This window comes from Diplodia seriata, assembly GCF_021436955.1.
Source record: "Diplodia seriata strain FDS-637 chromosome Unknown scaffold_1, whole genome shotgun sequence".
NCBI classification, from domain to species: domain Eukaryota; kingdom Fungi; phylum Ascomycota; class Dothideomycetes; order Botryosphaeriales; family Botryosphaeriaceae; genus Diplodia; species Diplodia seriata.
The window spans coordinates 4,051,220-4,076,886 of NW_027117308.1; the positions used below are offsets into that span (position 1 = coordinate 4,051,220).

The 25,667-nt window shown below is 57.7% G+C and overlaps 10 protein-coding genes across 10 annotated transcripts; 8 read left to right on the forward strand and 2 right to left on the reverse strand.

The window, feature by feature from the left end:
- Window positions 1–250: 250 nt before the first annotated feature.
- Window positions 251–3,340, forward strand: DEF1 (RNAPII degradation factor; the record flags this gene model as incomplete). Its single annotated transcript, XM_066772669.1, has 2 exons — window positions 251–551; window positions 615–3,340. 2 exons carry the CDS (start codon window positions 251–253, stop codon window positions 3,338–3,340), a joined length of 3,027 nt encoding a protein of 1,008 aa, XP_066637948.1.
- Window positions 3,341–4,188: 848 nt separating this feature from the next.
- SLS55_001174 (uncharacterized protein) lies at window positions 4,189–5,283 on the forward strand (the record flags this gene model as incomplete). The annotated part of the gene is made up of 1 exon (XM_066772670.1): window positions 4,189–5,283. One exon carries the CDS (start codon window positions 4,189–4,191, stop codon window positions 5,281–5,283), a length of 1,095 nt encoding a protein of 364 aa, XP_066637949.1.
- Window positions 5,284–5,680: 397 nt separating this feature from the next.
- SLS55_001175 (uncharacterized protein) lies at window positions 5,681–6,526 on the forward strand (the record flags this gene model as incomplete). Its single annotated transcript, XM_066772671.1, has 1 exon — window positions 5,681–6,526. One exon carries the CDS (start codon window positions 5,681–5,683, stop codon window positions 6,524–6,526), a length of 846 nt encoding a protein of 281 aa, XP_066637950.1.
- A 1,237-nt stretch (window positions 6,527–7,763) lies between these two features.
- Window positions 7,764–8,775, forward strand: SLS55_001176 (uncharacterized protein; the record flags this gene model as incomplete). The annotated part of the gene is made up of 3 exons (XM_066772672.1): window positions 7,764–7,767; window positions 7,997–8,004; window positions 8,062–8,775. 3 exons carry the CDS (start codon window positions 7,764–7,766, stop codon window positions 8,773–8,775), a joined length of 726 nt encoding a protein of 241 aa, XP_066637951.1.
- Window positions 8,776–9,853: 1,078 nt separating this feature from the next.
- SLS55_001177 (uncharacterized protein) lies at window positions 9,854–11,373 on the reverse strand (the record flags this gene model as incomplete). The annotated part of the gene is made up of 6 exons (XM_066772673.1): window positions 9,854–9,951; window positions 10,007–10,133; window positions 10,186–10,574; window positions 10,624–10,799; window positions 10,831–11,140; window positions 11,196–11,373. 6 exons carry the CDS (start codon window positions 11,371–11,373, stop codon window positions 9,854–9,856), a joined length of 1,278 nt encoding a protein of 425 aa, XP_066637952.1.
- A 334-nt stretch (window positions 11,374–11,707) lies between these two features.
- SLS55_001178 (uncharacterized protein) lies at window positions 11,708–12,648 on the forward strand (the record flags this gene model as incomplete). Its single annotated transcript, XM_066772674.1, has 4 exons — window positions 11,708–11,753; window positions 11,824–12,131; window positions 12,183–12,553; window positions 12,609–12,648. 4 exons carry the CDS (start codon window positions 11,708–11,710, stop codon window positions 12,646–12,648), a joined length of 765 nt encoding a protein of 254 aa, XP_066637953.1.
- Window positions 12,649–13,979: 1,331 nt separating this feature from the next.
- Window positions 13,980–14,705, forward strand: NCB2 (negative cofactor 2 transcription regulator complex subunit ncb2; the record flags this gene model as incomplete). The annotated part of the gene is made up of 2 exons (XM_066772675.1): window positions 13,980–14,001; window positions 14,263–14,705. 2 exons carry the CDS (start codon window positions 13,980–13,982, stop codon window positions 14,703–14,705), a joined length of 465 nt encoding a protein of 154 aa, XP_066637954.1.
- A 701-nt stretch (window positions 14,706–15,406) lies between these two features.
- Window positions 15,407–15,963, forward strand: SLS55_001180 (uncharacterized protein; the record flags this gene model as incomplete). The annotated part of the gene is made up of 2 exons (XM_066772676.1): window positions 15,407–15,619; window positions 15,700–15,963. The coding sequence occupies 2 exons, from the start codon at window positions 15,407–15,409 to the stop codon at window positions 15,961–15,963; spliced, it is 477 nt and encodes a 158-aa protein (XP_066637955.1).
- A 3,955-nt stretch (window positions 15,964–19,918) lies between these two features.
- SLS55_001181 (uncharacterized protein) lies at window positions 19,919–22,548 on the forward strand (the record flags this gene model as incomplete). The annotated part of the gene is made up of 5 exons (XM_066772677.1): window positions 19,919–19,922; window positions 20,147–20,841; window positions 20,894–20,965; window positions 21,015–21,092; window positions 21,145–22,548. 5 exons carry the CDS (start codon window positions 19,919–19,921, stop codon window positions 22,546–22,548), a joined length of 2,253 nt encoding a protein of 750 aa, XP_066637956.1.
- Window positions 22,549–23,654: 1,106 nt separating this feature from the next.
- Window positions 23,655–25,282, reverse strand: NAG1_1 (Glucosamine-6-phosphate isomerase (Glucosamine-6-phosphate deaminase) (GNPDA) (GlcN6P deaminase); the record flags this gene model as incomplete). The annotated part of the gene is made up of 4 exons (XM_066772678.1): window positions 23,655–24,533; window positions 24,728–24,876; window positions 24,947–25,008; window positions 25,167–25,282. The coding sequence occupies 4 exons, from the start codon at window positions 25,280–25,282 to the stop codon at window positions 23,655–23,657; spliced, it is 1,206 nt and encodes a 401-aa protein (XP_066637957.1).
- Between the last annotated feature and the right edge of the window lie 385 nt (window positions 25,283–25,667).

Sequence of the window (25,667 nt, forward strand, 5' to 3'; positions counted from 1 at the left end):
TCTTCAACGCTCCCACCGCTCCATGCTCCCCTTGCAGAGCCGCCCGGCCCACGCTTGATCCTCACTCTGCCTCCCTCTCCGAGCAGGCCTGACTCGGCTTGCACCTCCCTCACCCCAGCCGCTGAAGGCACGCTCCAAACCTCGTCCGTCGTCATCGCGTCGACCGACCCAGCCCTTGCGGCTCCGACCATCCATCGACCTCCAACCCCCCACTGCGTCCTGTGCAGCGCCCCGCTCACACCCATCCATAATGTCTGAAGTGCAATCACGGCCCTCAGCTCCTCGCGGCCGGAGCTCTGCTCGCGGCGCCCGCGGCGGCTACAGCTCCCGCGGCCCCAGGTCCCAGAAGCAGACCAACGGCGACCACCAGAGCGCAGGCTCAATCGACGCGTCCGCCGAGGAGGGCGAGCTCGCCCAGCTGAGGCAACAGTATGCCACCCAATTGGCGACCATCAGGGAGACTTTCCCCGACTGGACCGACCTTGACCTGCTGCTGGCTCTGCACGACAGCGACGGCGACCTGAACGTGGCCAGCGAGAGGATCTTAGAAGGTTGCTCCCACCAGTCCATCTAAGCCCCGCCACATCGCCCTACTGACTACACTGCGCCTACAGGACAGGTTTCTCAGTTCGCCGAAGTCAAGAAGAACGACCGCTCGCGCTCCAAGGTGAAGGACACCTCGGCAGTCGGCCCTGACGCAAATGCGCCATCCACCTCTACACGTGGCAGAGGCCGCTTCGAGGGCGCCCGCGGTGGCCGCGGACGTGGAACTGAGCGTGGCAGAGGCGGCTTTCGGGGTGGTCGCGGCGGAGCGCATGCGGCGAACGGCTCGCGCTCTGGTGCCGGCGTTTCTGTCCCCACCACCGAGTCCTCTGCTTGGGACACCACTGCCGCAACGACGGATGCAAACAATGCATGGGACACCGACGCGCCTACCAATTCAGGCGCCGCGGCCGCAGATGATGCGGAAGCCAAGCCTGCCGCCACGCCTGAGGCCGTGAAGAAGCCCGCTGCTCCACAGGAGCCCCCGAAGAAGACATGGGCCTCAATGTTTGCGAAGCCGAAGCCCGCACCTGCACCTCCCAAGCCTGCTGCTGTAGCCCCGCCGCCCGAACCCGCCGCTCCTGAACCCGTCGCCGAACCTGAGCCTACGAAGGAAATCGAGAAGGCAGTCGAGGCGGAAGAACTCCCGATACCTCCCGTTGCCGACGAAGCGCCTGCTGCAGAGACGACCCCCGCCGCTCCCGCAGAGCCTCCTGTTGTCACTCCTGAAGTTCCTGAAGTTCCTTCAGCACAGATTACCCCGTCGAAGGACGAGCTCACGAAAGAGAATGTTGAGAACCTGCCTGATCTTGCCGAACCTGCTCCTACCGGCACTGCTGCGAGCACCGTTGCTAGTGGCAGCGTCGTTGGCGTCGCGACGCCTTTGACCGGAGCTCAGCGCACACAGGCCGCCCGTCCCGGTCCTGCTATTGGAGGATTTGCTACTGTGGCACAGAAGGCCACTGCTCCTCAGGGCCGCAGCTCGAGCTATCAGAGGAAGGTTCTGGACCAGCAGGAGGCGGTTGTCATGCCTGGTAACCATGCTGTGGACCGCGCTGCTGTGCAGTTTGGAAGCCTTGGCTTGAACGGCGATGCTGCACTTGACGTGGATGAGGATCGCGAGGAGGCCGAGACGCGTACTCAGCCCCCTCAGCACTCCCCTACCCAGCAGCCCCGGACTTCCCTTCCTCCGGCTCCTCGCCAACCTGCGGTTCCCAGCGAGTCACAGGTTCAGGAGTCCGTCCCAACCCCGAAGCCGGCCCCGGGCCTGCCTCCTGTGAACCAACAGGCTCAACAGCAATCTCCTGCTATTGGAGGTCAGGCTGCTCAGCCGTACAGCCAATTCGGTCGCTATGGCCAGGCTAACATCCAATCCGAGCCGGCCGGTCAAGCCCAGAAGCCGTACGATCCGTTTGGCGCGCCTGTCTCGCAGCCAAATCAGTTCGACAGTTTCCCGAGCCACACCCAACCTCAGAACATTCAACAACCTCAGGTTCCCTCTACTCTCGGAGGATTCTCCTCTGCCCCTAACGATTACTCGTCGTACTACACGTCTGATCAACAGAGAAATGCGTACCAGAATTACTATGGCGCTGGATATGGACAGCAAGCTGGTGGGAACCAACAGCAGGAAGTCAATGCGCAGGAACAGAGGACCAGCAGCGGATTTGGTCCCGCGGGCGCAGACTCCGGTTTCCCCACCAGCCAGTCGCAACAGGTAGGCAACAACCCCTCAATTTCTTTCGGCACAGTTCAAGCTCGACGTTCTGGAGCACGCACCAGCCGTGAATACTCTGGGCTCTCAGAGTATCCAGCTAGCAGCCAGCACCGGCACTCGCGTTTCAACAGCGATGACTCGGCTTTGTTGGGCTCGCTCAGACCATTGAGAAATCTAGCAATGCCATCTATCTCTCAATTAGTACCTAACTTGCCATCGCAGAACCAGAGCCGTTACGGCGACGCCCAGAACAGCGGCCACAACACTCCCGTTCCCGCAATGGCTGCTCAGCACCATCCTGCAGCTCAGTCTCAGCACATGCACCAACCCCATGGTCAGACCGGTCACAGCGGCTTCCCATACAGCCAGCACCCCTACTACAACACCCCGTACTTCAACGCGTACATGAACCACTATGGCGGTGCTTATGGCGGCCAGGGCTACGGTGCTCCTTTTGGTAAGGGCATGTACGGCCAGCCCAACCACGGCTACGGTATGTCTCCTCAGACTACCTACGACGCTCACAGCTCCTCCCCCGCCAACGTCGGCGCGTTTGGCGCTTCCTCGATGCACGCTCGCGACAGTGCTCTCGGTGGTGGACTCGGCGATTACCGCGCCAGCTCGACGCAGCCCTCGCAGACCCAGCAGCACACTGCCAGCAGTGGTGCGTTTGGCGGCATGCCTGATGTTTTCGGCCGCAACCAGGGTGTCTTCCCCGGTCAGGGCCAGCCCTATGGCCAGCAGCAATCGGCCTCTCAAGCTGGCGCCGAGGATGCACTGAAGCCTTTCGGCGACAAGGGGGCTTCCGGCCCGTCGCCGTCTTCGATCGGACAGCCTGGCCGTCCCGGCTCCGCTACGAACTCGGTTGGCCAGGGTGCTCAGTCTGGTCTGCCGCCGCCTCAATCGCACCAGCAGGGCTTCGGAGCCTATCCCGGGTCTCAGTACGGACTCGGTGGGCTTGGAGGACACCAGGGTGGACAGGGCCACAGCGGCGGCTACGGTGGTTATGGCGCAGGTTTTGGGAGCTATGGCAGCTACGGCCGCGGAGGCGGCTGGGGCGGCAACTATGGTGCTCATTAATTCACTGGCGTTCAAGGTTCACCCGGTTTCGCAAAAGCTTATCGCTCACGAGCACCTCAAGTGTGGATAACTGGAACAGACTGGGTTGCTCAAAGGGGGATCGGGTTCTTAAATCGGGTTTCTCTTTTTCCTTTTCTCCAAATGGACACGAAAGCTGCGTTTTGAGATGATGAGTTCTTTGCCTGCACGGGGGGAAAGCATGGTTTACACAGTCTTAGGGCGGGAGGGTTCTGTATTATCTAAAACTCGGCTCTCTTCAAAAGGTTCAATTCTTTCTCCGCTGTGTTTTCAAGTTTCCGTCTTTTCTGCTTTTCATGTTTGGTGTTTCAACCTTATTTCTCTCATTCAACGGGGGTTAAGGGGCTCACTCACGATGGGAAGGTCTTCGACTTGCATGTGTGTTTTGTTGCTTCGCAATGATGGGTCAAAGCTCAGGATAAGCCGTTCCATCCAGGCGAGCGGTGTCTGGATTCGAATGCATGGTGTTGAATGCGCAATTATTGGAAAGTTTGCAGCCGCGGATGCCACGATGATCATGTGTTTACCAACAATGGAAAATTTCAAGTCTGGTGCCACCGGTACAGGAACCGACCGCAGTTCGTCATGAGGGGTAGTTGCGCGCGCTCTCCTAACAAGAAGCTGCATCCATGGGAAGATCGCAGGGTGGGTCCCATCGGAGAACAGCCAGCTTAACACCGAACCCAAGGACAACTTTCGCACGCGTCCAGCTCGCCCCTCTCTCCCTGGACCCTGACACCACACCTTGGTCTGCCCGGCCTGTTCCGCCCATCGCCCTCCACCACACACGTACCATTCCTCACGGCCCAGAAGCGCAACCTCACAGCACAATGGTCCGCAAGCCCGCCAACAAAGGCGGCGGCGCGAAAGCAGCGAAAAAAGCCGCCTCCTCTCCTTCTCCCGGTCCGCCGGCCATCCCGCCGCCGCCCTTCTCGCGCGCGCCCGAGCTCGAGCCCTTCCTGTCGACCCTCGACCGCGAGAAGGTCTATCTCACGCACATCGACACGCACCCGGCCGACTTCAAGAAACGCATCTTCGCCATCCCGGCAGCGCTCAACGTGCTCATCGTGGCGCTGCTGGCGTGGCGCGCCTACGCGGCGGCCCCGACCTACTGGGCGCTGCTGCTGGCGGCGCTGGGCAACCGGACGGAATACGCGGTCGCGCGCGACGCGGCAACGTGGGGAGAGCTGGGGGCAATTGCGCTGCGGCGCGGTGGCATGTTCTTGGGCGACTACGTGCTCGTCATGGTGGTGGGCAATTGGCCGTGGAACTTCTTCTTTGGGGGCGGGCCGCAGGGCGACAATGGGAACCCGTGCAAGTGGCGGTGGGGGATCGGCGGGTTCAGGGAGCGGGAGATTTATATTAGGGAGAGCAGGGAGTGGGGCGTGAAGGAGTTGTTGGGCGAGGAGGGGGAAATGATAGCGAGCGAGGATAGCCCGTTGTTCAAGATGAGGATCATGCCGGCGATTGATAGGAGGTTTATCCGGGAGAAGACGGGGTACCTGATGGTGGATGCGAACTGGGACCTCGACTTCGACGCCATGGTCAGGGCTCACCGGGCGGTAGAGAAGGGGGAGATTGCGGAGGAGAAGTTCGAGAAGAGCGTGTGGGTGTATGGTGGGGAGCCGGTGGGGTGGTGCGTGTGGGAGGTGCACCGGCTAGACGGCGACGGGGCGGAGGCCGAGGGCAGGAAGAAGATCGTGGCGTTCAAGGACCGGCTCACGGCTCTGGGCAAGGAGAGCCTGTTCTTCCGGTGGATCGAGCTCATCCAGTACGAGAGCAGCCAGCCGGGCGGCTTCACGCCCGCGCGGCAGCAGGACGCCGTCACCAAGGCGAAGGAGCTCTTCGAGATGCAGGGCGTGGACTTTGAGAAACTCATCGACGATGTCGGCGGGCTGGAGGGAATCCCTGGCTTGGGAAGGTGAATTGGGAGCCCAAAGGACGATTGCATCGGCCAGACAGTCAGACCGGACGCCCGAATTCGTCGTTTGGTGCGAACGGGTGCATACTCCACAAAGCACGCATGCCTTGCAGATGCTATAGCAGATGCGCACAGCAATACATAGTAAAAAGCGAGTTCTGCTGAGGTAATGGGCGATGCAGAACAGAGGTGCGCCATGACAGGCGCCATTCCGCAAAGGGTAACTCATCATATGACTTCCATTGATCTACCGCAACCGGCTTCTGGGCGCTGTGCCGCGACCTGCCAACGTCGGCCGCCCCTTGCATGCCAGACTCTCGTTATAGAAAGTCCTCGGAACCGGAGCATGTCGTTATAGGAAGTGACCGACCAACCATAGAGGAGAAAAAATCGTTGCCGCAATGGAACCTTCCACCACCGCCACGCCCGCGCTGCAGCCCTCCCCGTTCTTCCGACTGCCACGCGAACTCCGAGACTGGGTCTACGCATACGCCTTCACAGATGCCGCCGGGCTGCGGTACGAGTACGGCACGGCACGCCTGCTGGGCAGCAGGCCGCACTTCTGGGCGCTGCGCTTCACGTGCCGACAGGCTCGCCAGGAGACGGTCGACTTCGCCTTCCGTCACAACCCCATCGTCTTCGACAACCTGGGCGGCCGCCGCATCGCCCGCCCCAACTATCGCAAGTACTTCAACCGCTGGGACACCGAGTACAGCGAGGAAGACCCCAGCGACCCCGCCCGCGACGCCATCGCCAAGCCCGTCGTCGACCGCGTGCAAAGTTTCCTTTCGCGCGTGCCCAGCCCCAACCAGCGCAGCTTGCTCTCCAACTTCACCGTCGTCGAGCTGCGCCCGCTGGAGCACCTCTCGGCCCTGCTCGACGCCTTCGACGCCCACGGCCTACCCGACGTCACGCTGACGGTCGTGCTCGTGCCCAGCGTCGTCGGCACCTACCAGTTCGACGACAAGTTCCCGCGCGCCTTGGAGCGCCTGTTCGTCAAGCGCTGGTTCCGCGCCAGCAGGCACACGGTGCACCTGCACCTCGACGACGCCTTCGACGGCTTGGACGAGTGGATCTGCACCGAGTTCCCCACGGCGAGCAACGCCCCCGTCCAGCAGGCCTTGCTGCGCCAGCTAAGAGACCTGCGAAGGTTGGCCGCCGCGCTGAATTCCTTGAAGAAGATTGACGGAGATGGGGAAGACGTGATGCTGGAGTACCTGCCAACCAGTTTCTTGCTGCTGAACTGATTGCACCGTACATACTTCGACATTTGCTTCAACTGCCCACCTTTGTGAGGTCGACGTTTCTGCAGCACACACCGTGTGAAGTGGGGCTGGATACGTCGGTTGGGTGGTGAGTATGGAATCTTACTTTCCTGTGCCATTCTTGTTAGAAGCTCTTGCCTTTTCCTTGTTAGAAGCAGTCTCCGCATGTCAGACCCTCACTTTCTGCCATCAGTGGAACGAGTCAGCTGCGCAAGGATTCAATACATTCAATTTCCGTATATCGCCAGGACTTTCTCTTCCTTTTCAATCAAGAGACAGTGTCTCTTTCTTGGCCGTCGCGGCATCTTGGTAGTCCGCGTCACCACTAACGCCCCATCTTTGCTTTGCGACAAGGCCTCCCAAATGGTGGTGCTTGGGTCCTCACTGCCTTGGTTTATCGGCTACGAGCCGCTCGTTGAATAGAGGTCCTGTCAAAGTTTCGGCCAGCCAGAGCTAAGAGACGTTTGGTGGATACAACCTCGCGTCGCACATGCAGATGGCCGGGGGAAGGTATGGGGCCCCAGGAGATCATGGGGAAGATTCTCCGGTCGGTATGCATTTCCCGCCAACTCCCGAGCCTCTAGTCATGCGTGGTTTTTGCAGTTTTCCTAAAAGGTTCGGTCTCTTATTCCCACGTCATTGCACCTCCATCTCAACGGCATCATGCACATTTGCCAGCATCCTGCCCCGGCCGCGAGAAACCTTCGAACGAGAGAAGCTTTGCGGGTGGCTGTGAGCGCGCGCGTGAACTGTCTGGTCACAGCCTCCGCAAGTCAGCTTTCGCTGGGCGTTCGCCTGCCAAGCGTGACTACCAAGAGGCTTGCGTTCAGCCATCGGGACAACTCGGCTTCTTGGCGAGGCAACTCGAGGTATGGAAACATGCACGATTAAGGCAATAAATTCCGACATGATAGCGCTGGGCTTGATCATGTCCTGTTGGTGTTTGAGTGTTTCGGCCGGCCGGGTGCTTTAATAAGGACGACGACGCGCAGCTCATGAGCCGGCAGATCACTGTCGTTCACTTCGCTCCGTTTCTTTTCCACTTGCTGCCCAACATGAGTTTCAACTCGTACTCGCCTGCCCAGGCCATAGAGATGGTCTCGAGGGCAGGCGCGAAGAAAGGCCACATGCGTCCGGAAAAGGTATTTCTATCAGCCTTCAGCGCCGGATGTTTCTTGTCTTTTGCTGCCGCCTCCTGCCTTGTTGCAAACACTTCACCATGGGTAAGACAACAATACTCCCCATGCCAGTGGAAAACATGGTCGCTGAGGCGAAAGTAGCTTCAGGAAAATGCTCCGGGCGTGGCACGACTCCTTGGCGCCGTCGTCTTCCCTTATGGGTCAGTACTCCCCTACAGAGTGAATTGCAGGGGTCCATGCTCACAAGCACTAGCCTGGTGTTAATCGTCCTTACTGGCACTGATCTGTGCACCGGTAGTTTCATGGTAAGCAGGATCGTGTGTGTGGGGGACGTCCTACCCCGGCCCACTTTTTCTAACGTCCCGCCCGGGCACATAGTATACTACCGTCGCCGTCCTCCACCACCGGCTGTCTCTCCCGCGCATGCTCTCCCACTGGCTGCTCACCTTCCTCGGCAACCTCGCGGGCGCGCTCTTCATGGTTGGTGTCATCTTCGGCCCCGGCGGCGTCTTCTCGACGGACCCCTTCAAGGAAGAAGCCATCTTGTTCGCGGCGAAAAAACAGGTCAAGCCGCGCTGGCACGAGATTTTCTTGAGAGGAATCGGCTGCAACTGGCTCGTCTGCCTTGCCTGCTACCTCGGCATGCAGGGGCGCGATCTCGCGTCCAAGGTCGTGGGTATCTGGGGCCCCGTCTTCGCTTTCGTGTCGCTCGGCTTCGATCATGTAGCTGCGAACATGTTCTTCGTCCCGCTCGGCTTGTGGCTCGGCACGCCGGGTCTGAGTGTCGGCTTGTATGTTTGGAAGGGCATCGCGCCCGCACTACTAGGGAATATCGTCGGTGGCGGGCTGTTCTGTGGGACCTTCTTGTGGTTTCTGCATTTGCATGGGGTGGAGGACGAGGTGGGCGTCGATGGCGACTTTTGGAGCGCCCATCATCACCAACGGCAGAGTGACGAGGAAAAGGGTCACAGGCTTGATGAGCTTCCGGTCAGGAAAGACAGGCTGGGGGTGTTGCTGCACCAGACTAAGGACTCTACGTCGACACTCGCGTCTGCGGGACGCAGCGACCAGGGGCTGATGAGTAGGGAATGAGATGGGTCGTGGAAAGTTACATGTCTCACTTTTGAGGGGGAGGATAGATGAGAGAATGAGATGAGATGGGCGTCATGGTAGATGGGTTTCGAAGTAGCAGAAAAGTGAACAGTACAACACAGCATCAGTGCATACCTCACTTCTGTGGCTGTGCTACAGGATCCAATCACCACATCCCACATTCTGTGTTCTGCGTCGGTCCTGGGCTGGACATGTTCAACAACCTAATAATCTATCCGAACTATCCTGTGATCAAGTCGCGCCAACTACTTCAACAACGCATGTTTCTTGGCTGATGCGAAAACCTTTGAAGCTTCTTGGCTTTCCGTCAAGTAAGAAGATTTTCTCTAAGTCCAGCGGACTAAGTGCGACGTTTGTTGGGCTAGCACCAGTGGGGCTCTGCCTCTGTATTTGATGTCCTGGTCAGCGACCGAGGTGTACATGGAGGACAGTCCTAAGCGGAGGAAGAACAAGCTTCTACGGCCTTCGGTTCATTTGTCGACGCGCAATGTTCATAGTATTTCTATGGCTCTATTTTTATCCGAGCTGTGCCGGGCTTCCATTTACCTATCGTACCGTTTTATTTTTTATTTTTTGGACACCAAAAAAGTGTGGTCCGTTTATAATTCCACTGCCCACATAATTTACGAGCAACATCGCGGCCAGATAAGTGCCAGTGGGCTCTTTGCTTTGCAAACAGCGGTGGGGTTGTTGTGAAAGTGGTTCATGCCATCTTCCCGATCAAGGCAAAAGCATTCCCATGGGGTTTTCTGTTCTGGCTTGTAGAGCAAAGATGAATTCAGACTTTTTGAAATAACGCCGTCCTATCTATTGTGCCGTTTCCTTCATGCAAATGCAAGTTCCTGCCTATATGGGGTCCTGTGGGGAATAATACCATCCAGAAAAAAGCCATACTTAATACATATGCGCCGAAATAATACTGTTTGTGTCGTTAGTGGCCAGTGGTTTGACGAGATCTGTTCGGTGAAGGCGGTTCCCGATCTTATAGACCCGATATGCGCGGTTGTTGCCATGGAATATTGCATGGTGCTTGCAATGATGCTGTGATATTATAGAATTAAGCGGGCAAAGCCAGCGCCTTGATGTTCACCGAGGTTGGTTTGCCACACATGAGCTCCGTCATGACTAATCCGGTGCCGAGGGATTGCGAGATTCCTGGGGTTCTGGTTAACAAGTTGATCCAAGGGAGGGACTGCCAACACAATCATACCCCATGCGCCGTGGCCAGCGGCCACGAAAACACCACCTCGGCTGCCACCGAGAGTCTGGATCCCAAGCTTCATGTCGGGGACTCGGGAAATGATTGGTCTGCCACTGGAAGTAACAGGGCGGTAACACTGCGCAAAAGTAAGAGGAGGATTCTCAAAGGCTGATCGGTGTTTCTCTTACCAGTCCTTCTCTTAGGATCTCAAGGTCATCCTTGTCTGGCAAGCCGCACATGGTAGCTGCAACATCCTTCAGTTGCTTCATCGCCTCACCCTTAGCCTTGACGTCCGAGGCAAGCTCCGGCAGAGGGATCTGAGTGGTGTTGAGTCCTGCAATGTAGATCTCCCCGGTAAGCCGACTGAAAAGCTCAGGCGAGAAGCCGAGGGTGTCAGTGGCGAAGATAGCGTGGCAGCCCAGATCCTCTTGTTCTTTAGTCCATCGAGGCGAGCGGAGGAGGAGCGAGTGGCCAGCGAGCGGCGAGATTGGTATCCGGACGTTGGTCTTCGGGAACAGCGTGTTGAAAACCCTGGGGGTCCAGGCACCGGCAGTAACGACCAGGCGGGCACAGGGGACTGCTCGCGGTTAGTGACGTCCACACATGAAGAATGGATGCATTCTTACTTTCCACCTCCATGCCGGTCTCAGTAGCAACGCGGACTGCGCTCATCAGCCCTTTCTCGTCTCTCGAGACGCCAACGGCCTTTGCCGGATGGTGGAGATGGACGCCCCGCTCGCGGCATTGGTCCAGGAGGAAGGCGCACATGCGCTTGGGATCTCTGCTCAGCATCAGCTCCGGACTGTGCCAACCAGCCAGTGACAAAAACTCACATCTGAGCAGTGCTCGCGTCCTGGCTGATGACCTCGAGGCTGCTGTTGGGCTCCAGGTTCAACCACGCGGGACCCTCGCCTTTTTCGAAGTGGTCCTGGCCGCCGACAGCTTTGGCGCGGCTGGTGCCGTTGCTCAGCCAGTCCTCTCCGCTCCCAAGCACCGCCTCTTCGCTGTTCTCCGGGTCCTGGCTGAGCGAGGTGCCGATGCTCAGGCAGTAGCCCCATTTGTTGCGGCCATCGTGCTGCTCGGCGAGCTCCTTGTGCAGGCGGAAGGACAGGGCGCCCAGCGGCGCAACAGAGGGCGCGAACCCTGGGCGGTTGTCAGCTTCGCGCAAGCTCGGGCGGGGGGAATTGGAGGAACGCACAGTCTTCAGCGAGGAAGCCGCCGGCGAGGCCGGAGGCAGAGCAGAACAGCTCGGCGGCGGACTCGACTATGTGGATGGTGGACGGGTCGACGTCGGGAGCGTGGGCGAGGTAGTAGGCGGTCGAGAGGCCGACGATGCCTGCGCCGAGGATGACGGTCTGGGTCGGGGGGCTGGCCATGCTTGGGCAGGGAATGCGATCGAGGATCTGCGGAGGAGTGGTGTCGCGGGTTCAGCCTGCCCGCCTGGGATTTATGTAGCATGGTCGTGTGCAGTGAAGCAAAATATCATACGATCCGTCCCAGCGGCGGGCGTTGTGAAAGGCGCGCCAAACCCCACATCGCCATGACGTCCGCCCGCCCAGCGGCTGCACCCCTCGCACACTTACCGCAGATCCACACCAGCGCCACCGGCAAGAAAAAAAGGCGGGTCGCCTCGGGACGAGTCTTTTTTCTGTGTTCTGTCCGCTGTCCCTCGACGCCAGACGTCCGACCTCACACCCCTCGAACCACCCAATGGCCGCCGCGGGGAAAGTCATTATTGTCACCGGCGCCTCCCGGGGTACGCCGTCGGCCCTCTCCCCGTGCATGTGGCCGCGGCTTACTGACGCATCTCGGCCCGCGCTTGACAGGCATCGGGCTCGCCATTAGCCACTTCCTGCTGCAGCGCCAATGCAGGCTCGTTGTTGTCGCCCGAAGCAAGGAGCCACTCGAACGGCTGCGCGCTGAGCACCCGGAACAGGTGCAGCTCCTGTCAGGAGACCTCGCCGACTTTTCAATCGGCAAACAGGCCGCCGATCTCGCCCTCCAGCACTGGAACCGCCTGGATGGGCTCGTCGTGAACCACGGCGTGCTCGAGCCGGTGAAGAAGATCTGCGACACCGAGCCCGAGGAATGGAGAGCTGCCTTTGATGTCAATGTCTTCTCCGGCATCGCCCTGGTACTGTGTCACCATGCCCGCCGCAATTGCCCCTTCTGACTGCTGGTGTAGATCAAGGCCGCCCTGCCAGCCCTGCGCTCTTCCAACGGGCGTATCGTCCTCGTCTCGTCTGGTGCTGCTTCCCACTCCTACGCCGCCTGGGGTGCTTATGGTGCTTCAAAAGCCGTGCTCAATCACTTGGCCGAGACATTGGCGGCTGAAGAGCCCGACGTCACTACCCTCTCCATTCGTCCCGGCACCGTTGATACCAACATGCAGGACAATATCCGGGCCACTCATCACAAGCACATGGATCCTAAGGACGCGGAGAAGTTCCTTGGTTTGCCATCTAACGGTAAATTGCTCCGTCCTGACCAGCCGGGCAACGTCATGGCCCGACTGGTTCTTGATGCCCCTAAGGAGCTGAACGGCCGCTACCTAAAGTATGTGCTCCCACGCAATACCCCCACTCAATTCGTACTGACGCAGGCCCTGCAGCTGGAACGATCAAGAGCTGTCCGCGTTCCAGGACGCGTAAATGTTTCTGAGAGCCAAGAGCTAGCCAGGGCGTTAGCCGGATTGTCTTTCTTCTAGATTGGTGCAATAGAGAAATCGAAACTTGTGTATCTCAGTCGAAAGATGAAAAGGCTCGACACTTTCTCGACATAGGGATTTTACCCCCTCCGTCTTAGCATGGAATGTGATCTTTTGTCATCACAGGAAGGGAAGAGAGAACAAAGGCAACACAAACGTACCGTTACTGATGGTGATGTTCAAATAAGCTCCTACCAACACACTAGCTCCGTGGGTCAGTCACCATCGCATGCACTGCACCAGTGAGGCCACGCCAGTGATGACTCGTTCAGGTCATCAGTCAAGATTAGATCCTCACGGAATGTCGGAATTTGATAGTACTCTTTGATTTTTGATCATCACTTGGAGAGTGGCGTGACGTGGCTGATGTGAAAGATCGGGGGTGACCTACCTGCAGCACGTTCGCTAATCAAGGATATGCGGCGCTGTGCACCCGAATTTGGAGAATGCGGGTCGCTGTGCAGCTGATCGTACGATCAAGCGGGGTGGCGCCATGCTTGATGATCCCGCCGGAGAATCATGCGGGTGCGGCCTGACAGTCGCCCGCTCTGGGGTCCCGCAATGGGGGACAGATCCCGTGCGCTCGCTCTGGCCCGGCTCACATTCCCAGCCCAATCTGAGACATCCCCTGCATGAGTCGCTTCGCTCTCCACGTACAGACGAGATGCGAGCTAGCATGTGCATGCGCCGTCCAGAAAGCAGAACCAAGCCGTCCGACGCGCCATTTGCGTTGGGATCCGGCGGTTCGCTCACACAGACGGCGCCATGATGGAAAGAAACTCAAGTGAGTCTGGCCTACAATGTCTTTGCAACGTTAGCAGGCGTTCGCAAGCCAGCGTGATGGGAACGAAGCTGTGTTTGGTTTTTCTCAGATAGTCCGTTTGGCTAGGACAGGTAATCACCACAATGGTGGTCTGATAGGGGCGACACGAATGTTCATCTTCGAAGAGGGTGAGGGCTGGAGACGGGGCAGTCGACTTACCATGCTGCAAAACGCCGCGCAGAAAAGGTGTGCGGCTCAAGGTGTTGCGGTGGAAGCGAAGAGAGAAAAAAGTTTCCAGCATTATTTGAGCAGCGCTCGGAAGCAGGGCTTCGCCGACGCCGACGCGGCCCGTGCGCCCGCCGAGCTAGGATGAAGCGTCAGCTCTGCTCTAACATTTAAAGAATGCCAAACGACCGCGACCATGTTTTGTGAGCGCAGCATTGGTCGCGAACCCCAGCCTCCTCTCCCGCCTTTTGCCTCGACGCCACCCTGATTTCCTGTGCAAGCGAGCCATGTCGGACCGCGAGTTTGGAGGTGCGTCGCAACCAACCAGGCTGCCGTGTCGCGCGCGCGCCTGCGTACACTGAAGCCACCGACTACGCGCTGACTCCGCCCACAGGCAACGACGAGCTTTCGCTTCCGAAAGGTATGCGAGTCTTCTCCCTGATCCCACGCGACCCACGCCCGTACACCGCCCCGACCCGTCGCGTTCGCCGTCTCGGGCAGCCCCGAGGAGGGGACGCCCAGGCACCCCGCGTCAAGCTCGCTTTTGAATCGCGCTGACCGCGGACAAAGCCACCGTCCAGAAAATAATCAACGAGATCCTCGCAAATGACCCGGGCGTCACCTTCGCCAAGGAGACGCGTGATCTCCTCATCGAGTGCTGCGTTGAATTCATCACTATGATCTCCTCCGAAGCAAACGACATCGCCGAGAAGGAAGCGAAGAAGACGATCGCATGTGAGCACGTCAAGGCTGCGCTGGAGGACTTCGGCTTTGGGAACTACGTGGACGACATCATGCAGGTCGCCCAGGACCAGCGCAAGCAGCAGATGGTAGGTCCTCGGAGCAAGCCCGAGGATAACGCAAGGCGCGCTAACGCCGCTTTCCAGAACCGCGAGAAGAAGCAGAGCAAGATCGAGCAGAGTGGCCTGAGCGAGGAGGAGCTGATCAGGCAGCAGCAAGAGCTCTTCCGGTCGGCCACCGACAAGTTCAACTCGGGACCGCACGAGGCATGAGGTGTCTCTAAGCTTTAGCTATGGCGTTGCGGAACGGCGTTTTGGCGTTGCGGGCAGCAGGATGGGCGGGACTGCATGGAAGGACTGGGACAGCGGGCAGACGACGAGCTTTGGCAAGGTTCTCATGGCTATGAAAACGAATACTTTGAGCACAAATTAGAGCGAGCTATGGAGCAGCACACAAGCGCGTGCAGCTGGCTAGGTGCTGGTGCGTGGCTCCGGGCCGCACGCGCGTAGCTGGTATGACGTTTCCCGAAGCGAGCGAGCGAGAGGACTGCGGCGCCGAGGCGCTGCCCTCCGGCGCCACTCTATCAGGCAGGGCTGCTCCAGGCTCCGGCAGCAAGACTTCCACTCCACTCCTGCCACCACAAGCCTCGTGAAGTTACATTACCTCGCCCTCGCCTCCTACTGCCATCGACAGCAACCATGTCTGGCCTCGAAAAAGCGCTGTTCAACCTCAAAGCACGTCGCACCCATCCCCGCATTCGCACCCCGCGCTAACAATACCCGCGCACGCAGTTCACCACAAAGCAGCTCAACCGGCAAGCTGCGAAGGCCGGTAAAGATGAGACAACCGAGAAGGCGAAGCTCGAGAAAGTGCGTCGCGCCCCTTGAACGATCCGCCCGAGCAGGACCTTCTGCTTGCACACCCCCGCCAGAAACACTCACCAGACTGACACGGACTCGGGCGCAAACAGGCGATGAAGGCGGGCCACAACGACATCGCCAAGATCTACGCGCAGAACGCTATAAGGAAGCAGAACGAGAAACTCAACCTGCTACGTCTGGCCTCGCGCATCGATGCCGTCAGCAGCAGGGTACAAACGGCGGTGACGATGCGCCAGGTGACGGGCAGCATGGCGAACGTGGTCAAGGGCATGGACTCGGCCATGAAGTCTATGGATCTCGAAAAGGTATGCTTACCTCCAAACAGTGCCAAAAAATAATAATAATAACGCTGGCGGCTACGGTTTTCTGACAAGAACACAAACAGATATCCGCAGTCATGGACAAGTTCGAGACGCAGTTCGAGGACCTGGATGTCGCAACCGCCTACTACGAGAATGCCACATCCTCAGCTACGGCCGTCGGCACGCCGCAGGAGGACGTCGACCGCCTGATGGCGCAGGCCGCGGACAAGGCGGGCGTCGAGCTCAACCAAGAACTCGAGGGCGCAACGCCGGCCAAGACGAAGGTCGGGCCTTCCGAGGAGATGGAGGACGGCCTCAATGAGCGTCTTCGGGCTCTCAGGAACTGAGTCAGGCGGCGGCGGTGGCGCCGTGCGACATCTAGCGAAGACACTGGCACTGACGGGAGTTTATGGCGTTTTTCCCCGGCTTCGATTTTGGGGTCATCAAGTGATGCACACGAATGAGTAGATATACATGAGTGGGTATTCGGTGGGTGGGAAAGGCTTCACAGATTGCCATTCTTGCACGCGAGACGTTGCTACCCAGCTTGGTGTTGATCTTCTGTACAGAGTACGTGCAAGGACGAGGGCAAAATCCATCCTAACAACACTGATATACACTTTTATTTTCAGAGCTGTAGCACGGTTGGATGACAGCCGACCCTTGTAGAGGCCCTTTATCCGCACCCTCTGTCTCTTTGTTGTCCAGTCCACCTCCTTTCCACATCGCGCTGCAAAGGCAATGTCGATCTTATTTTTTTGAGTCATTGCATTGCACAGGCTGTTGCTTCCTCCTCGGTATATCTGACAGGGATTACCAGTGCCCGCTGGGCTGGTTCTGTTTCTCGAATGATGTCGGGTTGGTGTAGAGGCCACGTACACGGTATATGTGCCTTCACGTGCAGGGCACAGCGGGGCGCAGAAAACTTCATCATTCTCTGCCCTGCGAGGAATTCTACAATCTTGCTGCATGGACAGTGCAAGCAAAGCTCAACATGTAGGTGTAAGTTTCGAAGTCGTTGAAGCGTCTTCAGACCTTGTGTAATATGTGTCGGGGCAGTTTTGGGGAGAACGAGTTCTTTAACGATCCGCCGCAAGGGTACACTACAGCATTATGCCTCCCGGAAATGCTCTCTTAGTTACGACGGGATGTGTCTGGAACAATGAGTTCGTTCCACATACAATAGATACTGAGAATTTTTGGGCAGAATGTGGAATCGTTTCATAATCAAAACGGAAGAATGAAGGGGACCCAGTGATTACATCATACGCACTATATGTCCAATAATTCGAGCTCGGCACACCTGTCGCACATAATCATCCAGACGTTTGTTTGGTTAGCTTACCGGTCCGGTTACCATCACACTAGCTACACAACCAAATGACACAGTTTGGGGCTGGTGGCCCAGGTATTGAACCCTGCATTGCGATTATGGCAATAGTAGCGTTAGTTCACGTGCGAGCACTTCTCCCTCGCAGTTCCGGGTTACGGGAGTGTGTTGCAAGCGTGAAAGCATCCGTGATATCTCAACTATCAAGCTGGTCGTCATTCATACAAAGGTACAGGACAATGCCAACAGCTCCATGCGTGCAGTCGGAACCGCTCTCTTTGTTCTCCGAAAATAGTATCCGTCTTTGTGTGTAGGACCGGAATCCTGTGAATGCATTGTACAGGAATATCTTTGTTGTATGAAAGTACTATCTGGTACAGTACTATAATATGGCTCGTAGACCGCAGAAACCACAATCCAGACTTCAACCAGTTCCAACATGGACCGGAAGCAGCCCCCGACGTCTGAGAATTTCTTCCGCGACTGGACCCAGGAAGTGCATCCAGGAGACATTCCCAAGGAAAAGCTAGATGCATGTAGCGGTTGTATGGAGGCTTTCGGCAAGCCAAATGCAGAAGGTAAGGTTGAGAAGCATCTGATTCAGCTCCGTAAATGCGGACATATCGTGGGACGTGACTGCCTTCTGATATGGCTTTCATCGACCCCAAAAAAGGCATGTCCGGTCTGCCGAGCTGAACTATTCCCCACCATCCCTGACAAAGAAACAAAGATGACTTTCCTCACGCTGAATGACGAGGAGAGTGAGGTCATGCGGAAGAAAACTCTCAAGTTCAATTCCGACGCTGCCGCCAAGTTCCGGTCCCTGGTAATCAAGCTCTGCGAAAAGCAGCACTGGCCGGAGAGCTTGCAGATACCACAAGAAGCGTACAAAGGCCTGCAGCTTGGCATAGCTGCAATTGGGTGCTGGCTGGGCCATCACAACCACAAGGTATACCAGCTTGCCGAGCTTGAGGGCTTGTTAATGTTTGTTGCAGCGTCGAACCTAAGGGCTGGCAGCGTCTCTTCTGCAGAAGAAATGTGGACCAGAATCTCGCACATAAAGTCTGCCGAGGCCTCTTCTGCCGAAGAAGCATGGGTGAAGATTCCCCGCGGGCGAATTGGGCTTCTGACCAAGCGCTATACTTTGATATTCGTGCAGACGGCTCTTTTGCACTTTTCACTCCCTACTCGTCACATCAACAACCTTGTCTCTCTTTCATAGGGCAATCTGAGCTCGGGTAGGTCAACAGATAATCTGCAGAGGTCAAGTAGACATCTGTAGGGGCACTAGAAATATATAATGGAAAATACCCAGCAGCGATCTGAACAATCCTTTGCAAAAGAGGTGCTTAATGAGTTTAGCAATTTTCGAGTAGTCCGGGGCCTCTGAAGACCGGATAAACTGTGCGAATTGTAAGGCACAACATGGATCAACGTTTAGTATTGACACCGGCTTCGACGGTCTGTGCTCTAGCCCACGTGTTCGATGAAGAAATCGCGCAAGCAGAGCTCGACAGACCCCCGTGTCGGCGGTGGGTGCGAGGCTCAGTTTGCTCATGGTTGGGGTGTCGGCAGAAGTACAGCTGAGGCCTTGGTAGGGGCGTGATTGTACGACCCTAGTGCTGTCAATCACGTCTCAGCGAGAGCTCAAACTCTCTCAACATGTTTCGGTGAAATTGAGGTCGACGGCTGTTTCGACTCGACGACAGGAAACCTCTTCAGGCCAGACAAGCTTTCCCGTTGTCGCTGCAGGGATGGATGATGCGGAACCAGCAAAGCTTGAGGAGTGCGGCGCAACAATAGCGCGCGCCGATCACACTGTTGAGGCATCTTGCCTGCTCGGGAGCATCGCATAGGGAAGATGATGATGCGCAGGGATTGGGAATGATCGTCCAGGCGGGAGGAATGGTGCATTATTGACGCCACGCTTGGTTTGGCTGCGTGTATGCTTCGACGTCGGATGCGCTTGCTTATACCAAGTATGTGCATGACGATCAAGCATTAGCCCACCGCACCGGCTCCGAATGGTGATAGACGTAGCCTGCATGCGGTGAGGGCTCTTGATGCCATCTGCTCCACGATGGCCCGTATCTAGCCCCTGAAAGCGCCAGCAATGGGAGTAGTAGGGCAGGTGTTCGTCGGAAGTCGGCACGCGCAGAACATGTGCGCCGCACGAGAATAATGAAGTCAGGTACATACGGCGGCCGTTTGGAGGCCGGGGGCGCTTGCGCACACATGGAACAAGCGCCGGCCAGACAAGCGCAGCAAGCTGGCGTGTCATTGGAAGCCTTGGAAGAGAGTCACCGGGCTGGTCCAAGCACGCATCCAGACGCGTTCTGGCTCGCTCGCCAAGCACGAGTGGAGTATGGCTTCGTTGCCCGTGCGAGCCGAGTGAGGCTGACAAGGCGCAGTCTGTGTACCGGCAGCACCTGACGGCCGCTCGTCATGGACGCTTGGCGGCGGGCAGGGCTCGGCGTCACAGTCGGATGCGGCGAGGGCGGTGGTTGGCTGTGGCCAGAGTCCAGCGCAGGCGAAACCGGGTCTGATGATGGTGTCGCGTAGGCCGCCGGGCTGAGTTGTTGCGTGCTGGAACTGGAGGAAGGTGGAAGGTGGCACGGCGGGTGGGTCGCGTTCCGGATTTGCAGCCGCGCTGCGATTGGCTTCAGCCACAGTGCGCGCCACCGCCAGCGGCCTTGGCAGTCGTCAGCGCCCCGGGCCCTGGCGCGCGCGGTCGGGTCCTCGCTGCAAAGGGGCAGTTGCCCAACTGCCATGGCAGGGCTGCGGCAAACGGCAGCTACGAGCAAGCGCGCTCAAGAGCCATCGCCTCTGCTGTTCTCCCGCCGGCTTGTCCTCCAGCTCCACCACTCTGTGCGCGCTGTTCTTGCCGGCTGCCTCCCTCCTCGCAAGTCCGGTCGACGTGCGCCACCTATCGCTCGGCACCACACTGCCCTCTGAGTGGCCAGCTCCCGGAGATGCGTAAGTGTACCCTACCCTTACCCCAGCACGCCAACGTGGAGCAAAGCCCTCTTGGCCACGCTGCCGTCCGCGCTTAGCGGCTCGTTCGGAAGCTCCTGGTCTTGGTCCCGCCTTATCGTGCTTATTTAGCACCGCCCTCGCCCTGGGCTTCTGTCCCACACACTCGTCACTCTCGCGCTCTGCGAACCATACCTCGATGGGAGATCCCTCTAATCGCCTCTCAGACCGTATAAACTCGTGGGCGAAAGCACATGCCTCGAATCGCCAACCCGCCCGCTCTATTCTTCCACTGAGCAATCAGTCCGGCAATGCGACTCTCCCGTCCTCTGCCTCAACCACGTCCGAGAAACCCTCGCACTCGCAGCCGCGCCGCCCCAGCACTGGCAGCCAGCCCACCGTCAGCAATGTCGCCGACAGCACATCCACGTCGCCGCCTGCCCCCGCCCCCGGCAATACCCAGCTTGATGGAGCTCCGCCTCCCACCTTAGACCCCGGCGAGAAGCCGCCTCTTCCTACTCGCGCGAAGAATGGCACTATCCGCTTCTTCCAGCACACCAAAGATGCCCTCTGCTACAGCTGGGTCAACGTATTGCTGGTCTTCGTCCCCATAGGCATTGCTAGTAAGCCGGCCGGCATGTCCGAAGAGCTCATCTTCTCCATGAACGCCGTAGCCATCATTCCGCTTGCCGGTCTCTTGAGCCATGCCACCGAGAGCGTCGCATCGAGACTCGGAGACACGTTAGGAGCTCTGCTCAACGTCTCCTTCGGCAACGCGGTTGAGTTGATCCTGTTCATTATTCTGCTTGCCAAGGATGAGATCCGCGTCGTACAGGCTTCGCTGCTTGGCTCCATCCTTGCCAACTTGCTTCTCATTCTTGGCATGGCTTTCCTTCTTGGTGGCTTGCGCTACCAAGAGCAGGTAAGCAGTGATGCTAGTGACTTTTTCTACATGGAGCTAATGCACGCTCCAGGTGTACAACAGCACGGTAACCCAGATGAGTGCTTGTCTGCTCAGCTTGGCTGTCATGAGCTTGTTGTTGCCCGTAAGTCATCCTAGAACCACGCCAGGAAGCTTTTCTAATGCTTAATTAGACTGCCTTCCATGCCTCGTTTTCCAGCAACAGCACAGCCGACTACAAGACGCTTCAAGTCAGCCGTGGAACCAGCGTGGTAAGTTGATCAGCCGGTTTTCCTCTCGGGGCTGCTCTAATGCATAATATAGGTTCTACTTCTCGTATACGTGCTATACCTCCTGTTCCAGCTCAAATCTCATGCCTACCTCTATGAGAGCACGCCACAGCATATCATCGACGAGGAGTCGCACCCAGGTGTCTTGGCCGACATGCTCAACTCCTCCAGCTCATCGGATTCATCCAGCGACTCCAGCAGTTCGGACACCGACAGCTCGTCGGGATCCAACACCACGGCGAAAAAGATCAAGCGAGCCTTCAGGCACCGCAGACGTCGCAAGTCCAGCACAAGCTCCACCAAGGAAACTCCGTCCCTTCCTTCAGTGCTGAGCACTCCGTCAGTCGAGAACCACCGGGCCTACCTCGGGAACCAGGCTAGCGGTCAAGAAGGCAGCTCGCCCAGGCGTGGATCAGTTCTTGGTGCTATTTTGAGCGGTGATGAAGCCGACACGGACGATTTCGCAGTGCACACTGGTGGTTCCCGAGTTCGCGATTTTGAGACTGGATCTTCCGCGTCTCCATCAGCCGAGAGAAGCCGCAAGAAGCATAGGAGGAAGCACAAGAAGGCGGCCGAGCCTGAAGAGGATACGAACGAAAAGAAGGTCAGACCTGCATCGTCGAAAGCAGTCCCAACCGAAAAGAATTCTCGTCGTGTTGGGTTTGCGGAAGAACCGGTTCCAGAACCGACTGATGGACCTGCGTCGCCGAACTCTGCCAGACGCCCCTTCAACCTCCGCCAGCTTTCCACGCGCCCCGCAGTGCTCCCGTCCATGCCAGGGTTCCTCCACAACAACGTCTTTGTCACTCCGCCGCCTACCGCTGCACCTGGCATGACCACCGGTCGCGGCCAGGGCCTGCGTCGTACCGCGTCTTTGCCCGACCGCCTTAACAGGACTTCGAATAGTTCAGCAGCACGCCGTTCAATGCCTCCAATGGCAACCTACCCAGGGCACACAGATCCTGAGCACGAAGGTCTCGAAGCAGCCGAAAAGCCCGAGATGTCTCGTACTTCGGCTATCATGATGTTGCTTATCAGTACCGGGTTGGTCGCAGTATGTGCCGACTTCATGAGTGATGCTATCGAGCCATTGGTCGAGAAAACCGGCATCAGCCAGGCCTTCATTGGTCTCATCATCCTTCCCATTGTCGGCAACGCTGCAGAGCACGTCACTGCAGTGACTGTCGCTGCGAAGAACAAAATGGACCTTGCTATTGGCGTCGCCGTTGGTAGTAGTATCCAAATCGCCATCTTCGTCACTCCCTTCATCGTCATTCTCGGCTGGATCATGGGCAAGGATATGTCTCTCTACTTCAATATTTTTGAGACGGTTTCCCTCTTTGTCACGGCCTTCGTCATCAACTTCCTGATCCTTGACGGACGAAGCAATTACCTCGAGGGTTCTTTGCTCATCGCCGCCTACGTAATCATTGCGTAAGTTTATCCTGCTTCCTTGATCATGCTGATTCAAGTACTGACATGACCATAGTCTTGCTTCTTTCTTCTATCCGGATGGCTGCGAAGCCAGTCAGATCGGTGGTTCGGAGGGTTCATGCTAGGTGCATGACTAGTTTTGGTGGAGTTATGATGCTATGCCGAAGGGATCTAATCCCTCATACCCCGGACTGGTGAATGATGTTGGGCTTCGGTGCAGTTCTCGAGCTGCGTTTCTTGGTCGCACTATTTCTCTGCGACTTCACTTTGACGAGTCGCTCTTTATGAATTTAATGTGATCTTTACCCGGGGGTCCGGATTTTTGACACCTACATCCGAGTATCTGATTTCATCGTTCTTCGTAACAGGAGCTTCGTGAGACGGAACTAGTGAAATTATGCAGCAGTTCTGCCCATGATACCTTGATTGCATATGAAATAGCAGCGTTAGGGAATGTGCCAGCATATAAGACATCAATCATGCCCGTACTATCTACTTTACGGACTCTCCCGTCTTCCCCTCCGCACTAACTTTATCAAGACGTCCGTGTTTTGCCTTTTTATTGGGCGTCGTGCCTCTGAGGCTCTGCAGGTGGTTCTGTAGAGCGGTAGGTCGGTAATTGCTACCAACAATGTTGTACAGCATCGCTGCACACGGAACCAATGCACGCAAATCGACAAGAGAGATGGAACACGACGCAAAGCAAAACATTGGACACGACTGCTACGACACACAGCACGCTAATATACATTGATATACATAAAAATCTAGACAGTGTACGCTTTTTAAACCCCTTTATAGACGCACGACGTACGCGACGTACGTCCCTGTTTTACATTCTATCAACCAGATGGATGTTATGTTTTGGTAGACTTCTACAAAAGCGAGTGCTTAACCGTGGTCATGACTACGTTAAAAAGTGATCATCTCTAGCGATTGACTAGGGAAAAAAAGAAGGATTAAGTCATGGGAGCAAGACTCCTGTGGACTCCGCTTCCTAAACGCCAGAGGATCGCTGATCTCGACATTGAAAGGGCCTTGCAATCTGATAAGCTCTGTGAGGGAAATCTGATAACGAAGAAGTGAAGAGAAATGCGGTCGAGATTGTTTTCAACCGGCCAGCGGTGCGACGCGGGCACCCATGCGCTGGAGCGGCACATCGTCGGGGATGGTCAGGCTGTCGACAGAGGGCTCGACCGGGGAGATGCGGCTGGCCATGCTCTCGAGGACGGGCTCGGGGGTGACGCTGCGGCTGATGCTCTGAGGGTTGGGGTTGGGTGCCAGCAGTGGGACCTGGAAGGTCGGGGGCTTGACAGCCTTGGGCGAAAGCGGGCTGCTGAGGCCTTCGCGGATGGTGCTGCGCTTGGCGGAGATGCGGGCCTCGGAGGGGAGCATCTGCTCGAAGCCGAGGCGGCGGGCGACCTTTTCGATGGACTTGAAGTAGCGCACCGTCTTGACCTTGAGCTCGAGCGTGGCGTCCTCGTCGACGACAAGCATGGGGTGCTGGTGCTGCTGCAGGGCGGACAGGGTCCACATGTGGTTGACGCCCTCCTCGACGCACTTCTGCAGCGCCAGCGCCTTGTGGGCGCCGGTGATGATGACGACGACCTCGCGGGCATCCAGAACGGTGCCGACGCCGACGGTCAGGGCCATGGCGGGCACCTGCGAGACGTCATTGCCGAAGAAGCGCGAGTTGGCCAGGATGGTGTCGTAGGCCAGCGTCTTGACACGGGTGCGCGACTGCAGGCTCGAGCCGGGCTCGTTGAAGGCGATGTGGCCGTCGGCGCCGATGCCGCCCAGGAAAAGCTCGATGCCGCCGGCAGCCTTGATCTTCTCCTCATACGCCAGGCACTCGGCCTCGAGGTCGGGCGCGTTGCCATTCAAGATGTTGATGTTGGCCGGGTCCAGGTCGACGTGCGAGAAGAAGTGTTTGTACATGAAGCTGTGGTACGACTCGGGGTGCTCGCGCGGAATGCCCACATACTCGTCCTGTCAAAGGCGTCAGCGTCTGGTCCATCCCTGTGTTCCAAGGGGATCTCGACGTGACTTGTCTTGAAGCATGCAGTGGCTTGTGCAACCCGGGGCTGCAGCCAGCTCACTCATTGGCTCCAGGCGACGCGCTAGCATCTGGTGCGGAATACGAAGAAATGCATATTTATAGACTTGCAGGACGGGGGTCGTACCATGTTGAACGTGACGACGTTCCGGAACGAGACGTCGCCATTCTTGTACTTCTGCACCAGCAGCTTATAGATGATCTCGGGGCTGCTGCCCGTCGGCAGGCCCAGTACGAACGGCTTTTCCGGCGTCGGCTCGAAGGCCTTGATGCGCTCTGTGGGACGGCGACAACATGTCAGAGGATTGCTTCTAATATTGGACACGGCAATAGCAATACGACATACCGACGACGTAGTCTGCTATGTATTTGGACGCATCCTGGGGGTCTTCACGGACGATCAACCTCCTAGACGTGGTTGGGTCAGCGCTAAGCCACACCGCCTCGCTGACGAGGGCCTTACATGGTGACGAAGGATCAAAAGGCGTCAAAGCTGTCCGAAAAGGGAAGTGGTTTGTCGCGGAAGTAGTAGCAGCGCGGGAGGGTGTAGGTCTTGCGGCGCTCACGCAGTCCGGGGCAGCCAGAGGCCTTTTACGTATCTGTGTCTGACAGCGTTGCCACTGGATCTCAGCGGCATCTTGGCCGCCTTCGGCGAAAGTGTGCCGGAATGGCGAGGCGTCATTGGACGCGATGGCCGGTGTTGTCGGGAATCTGGTGCAGCGTCATAGTGCAACCACGCTACGTTGCCGCAGGCTCCGGCGATTGGCATGTCTCCATCGCGGCGCGAACCGTCACTGGACCGTTGTGATGTTGCGGCCGCCAGGCGTGAGGCCGGGAGGACGGACGGTTCCACTGGCACGCCGTCATACTACTACCACGGCGCCGGCGCAACGCAGACCAGGGGGGTCGCAACTGCCCGTGGACGTGGAGAGGCTGACGCGGGCGATAACAGCCCAGGGCGAGTCACGCAGGGTCGCAGCTGCCACGATGGCCGGAATGGCGCTCTGCGACAGTGTTATCGAGCGGGCAGCTCGAGGCGGGCGATCAAGAGGTTACATCTGGCCGGT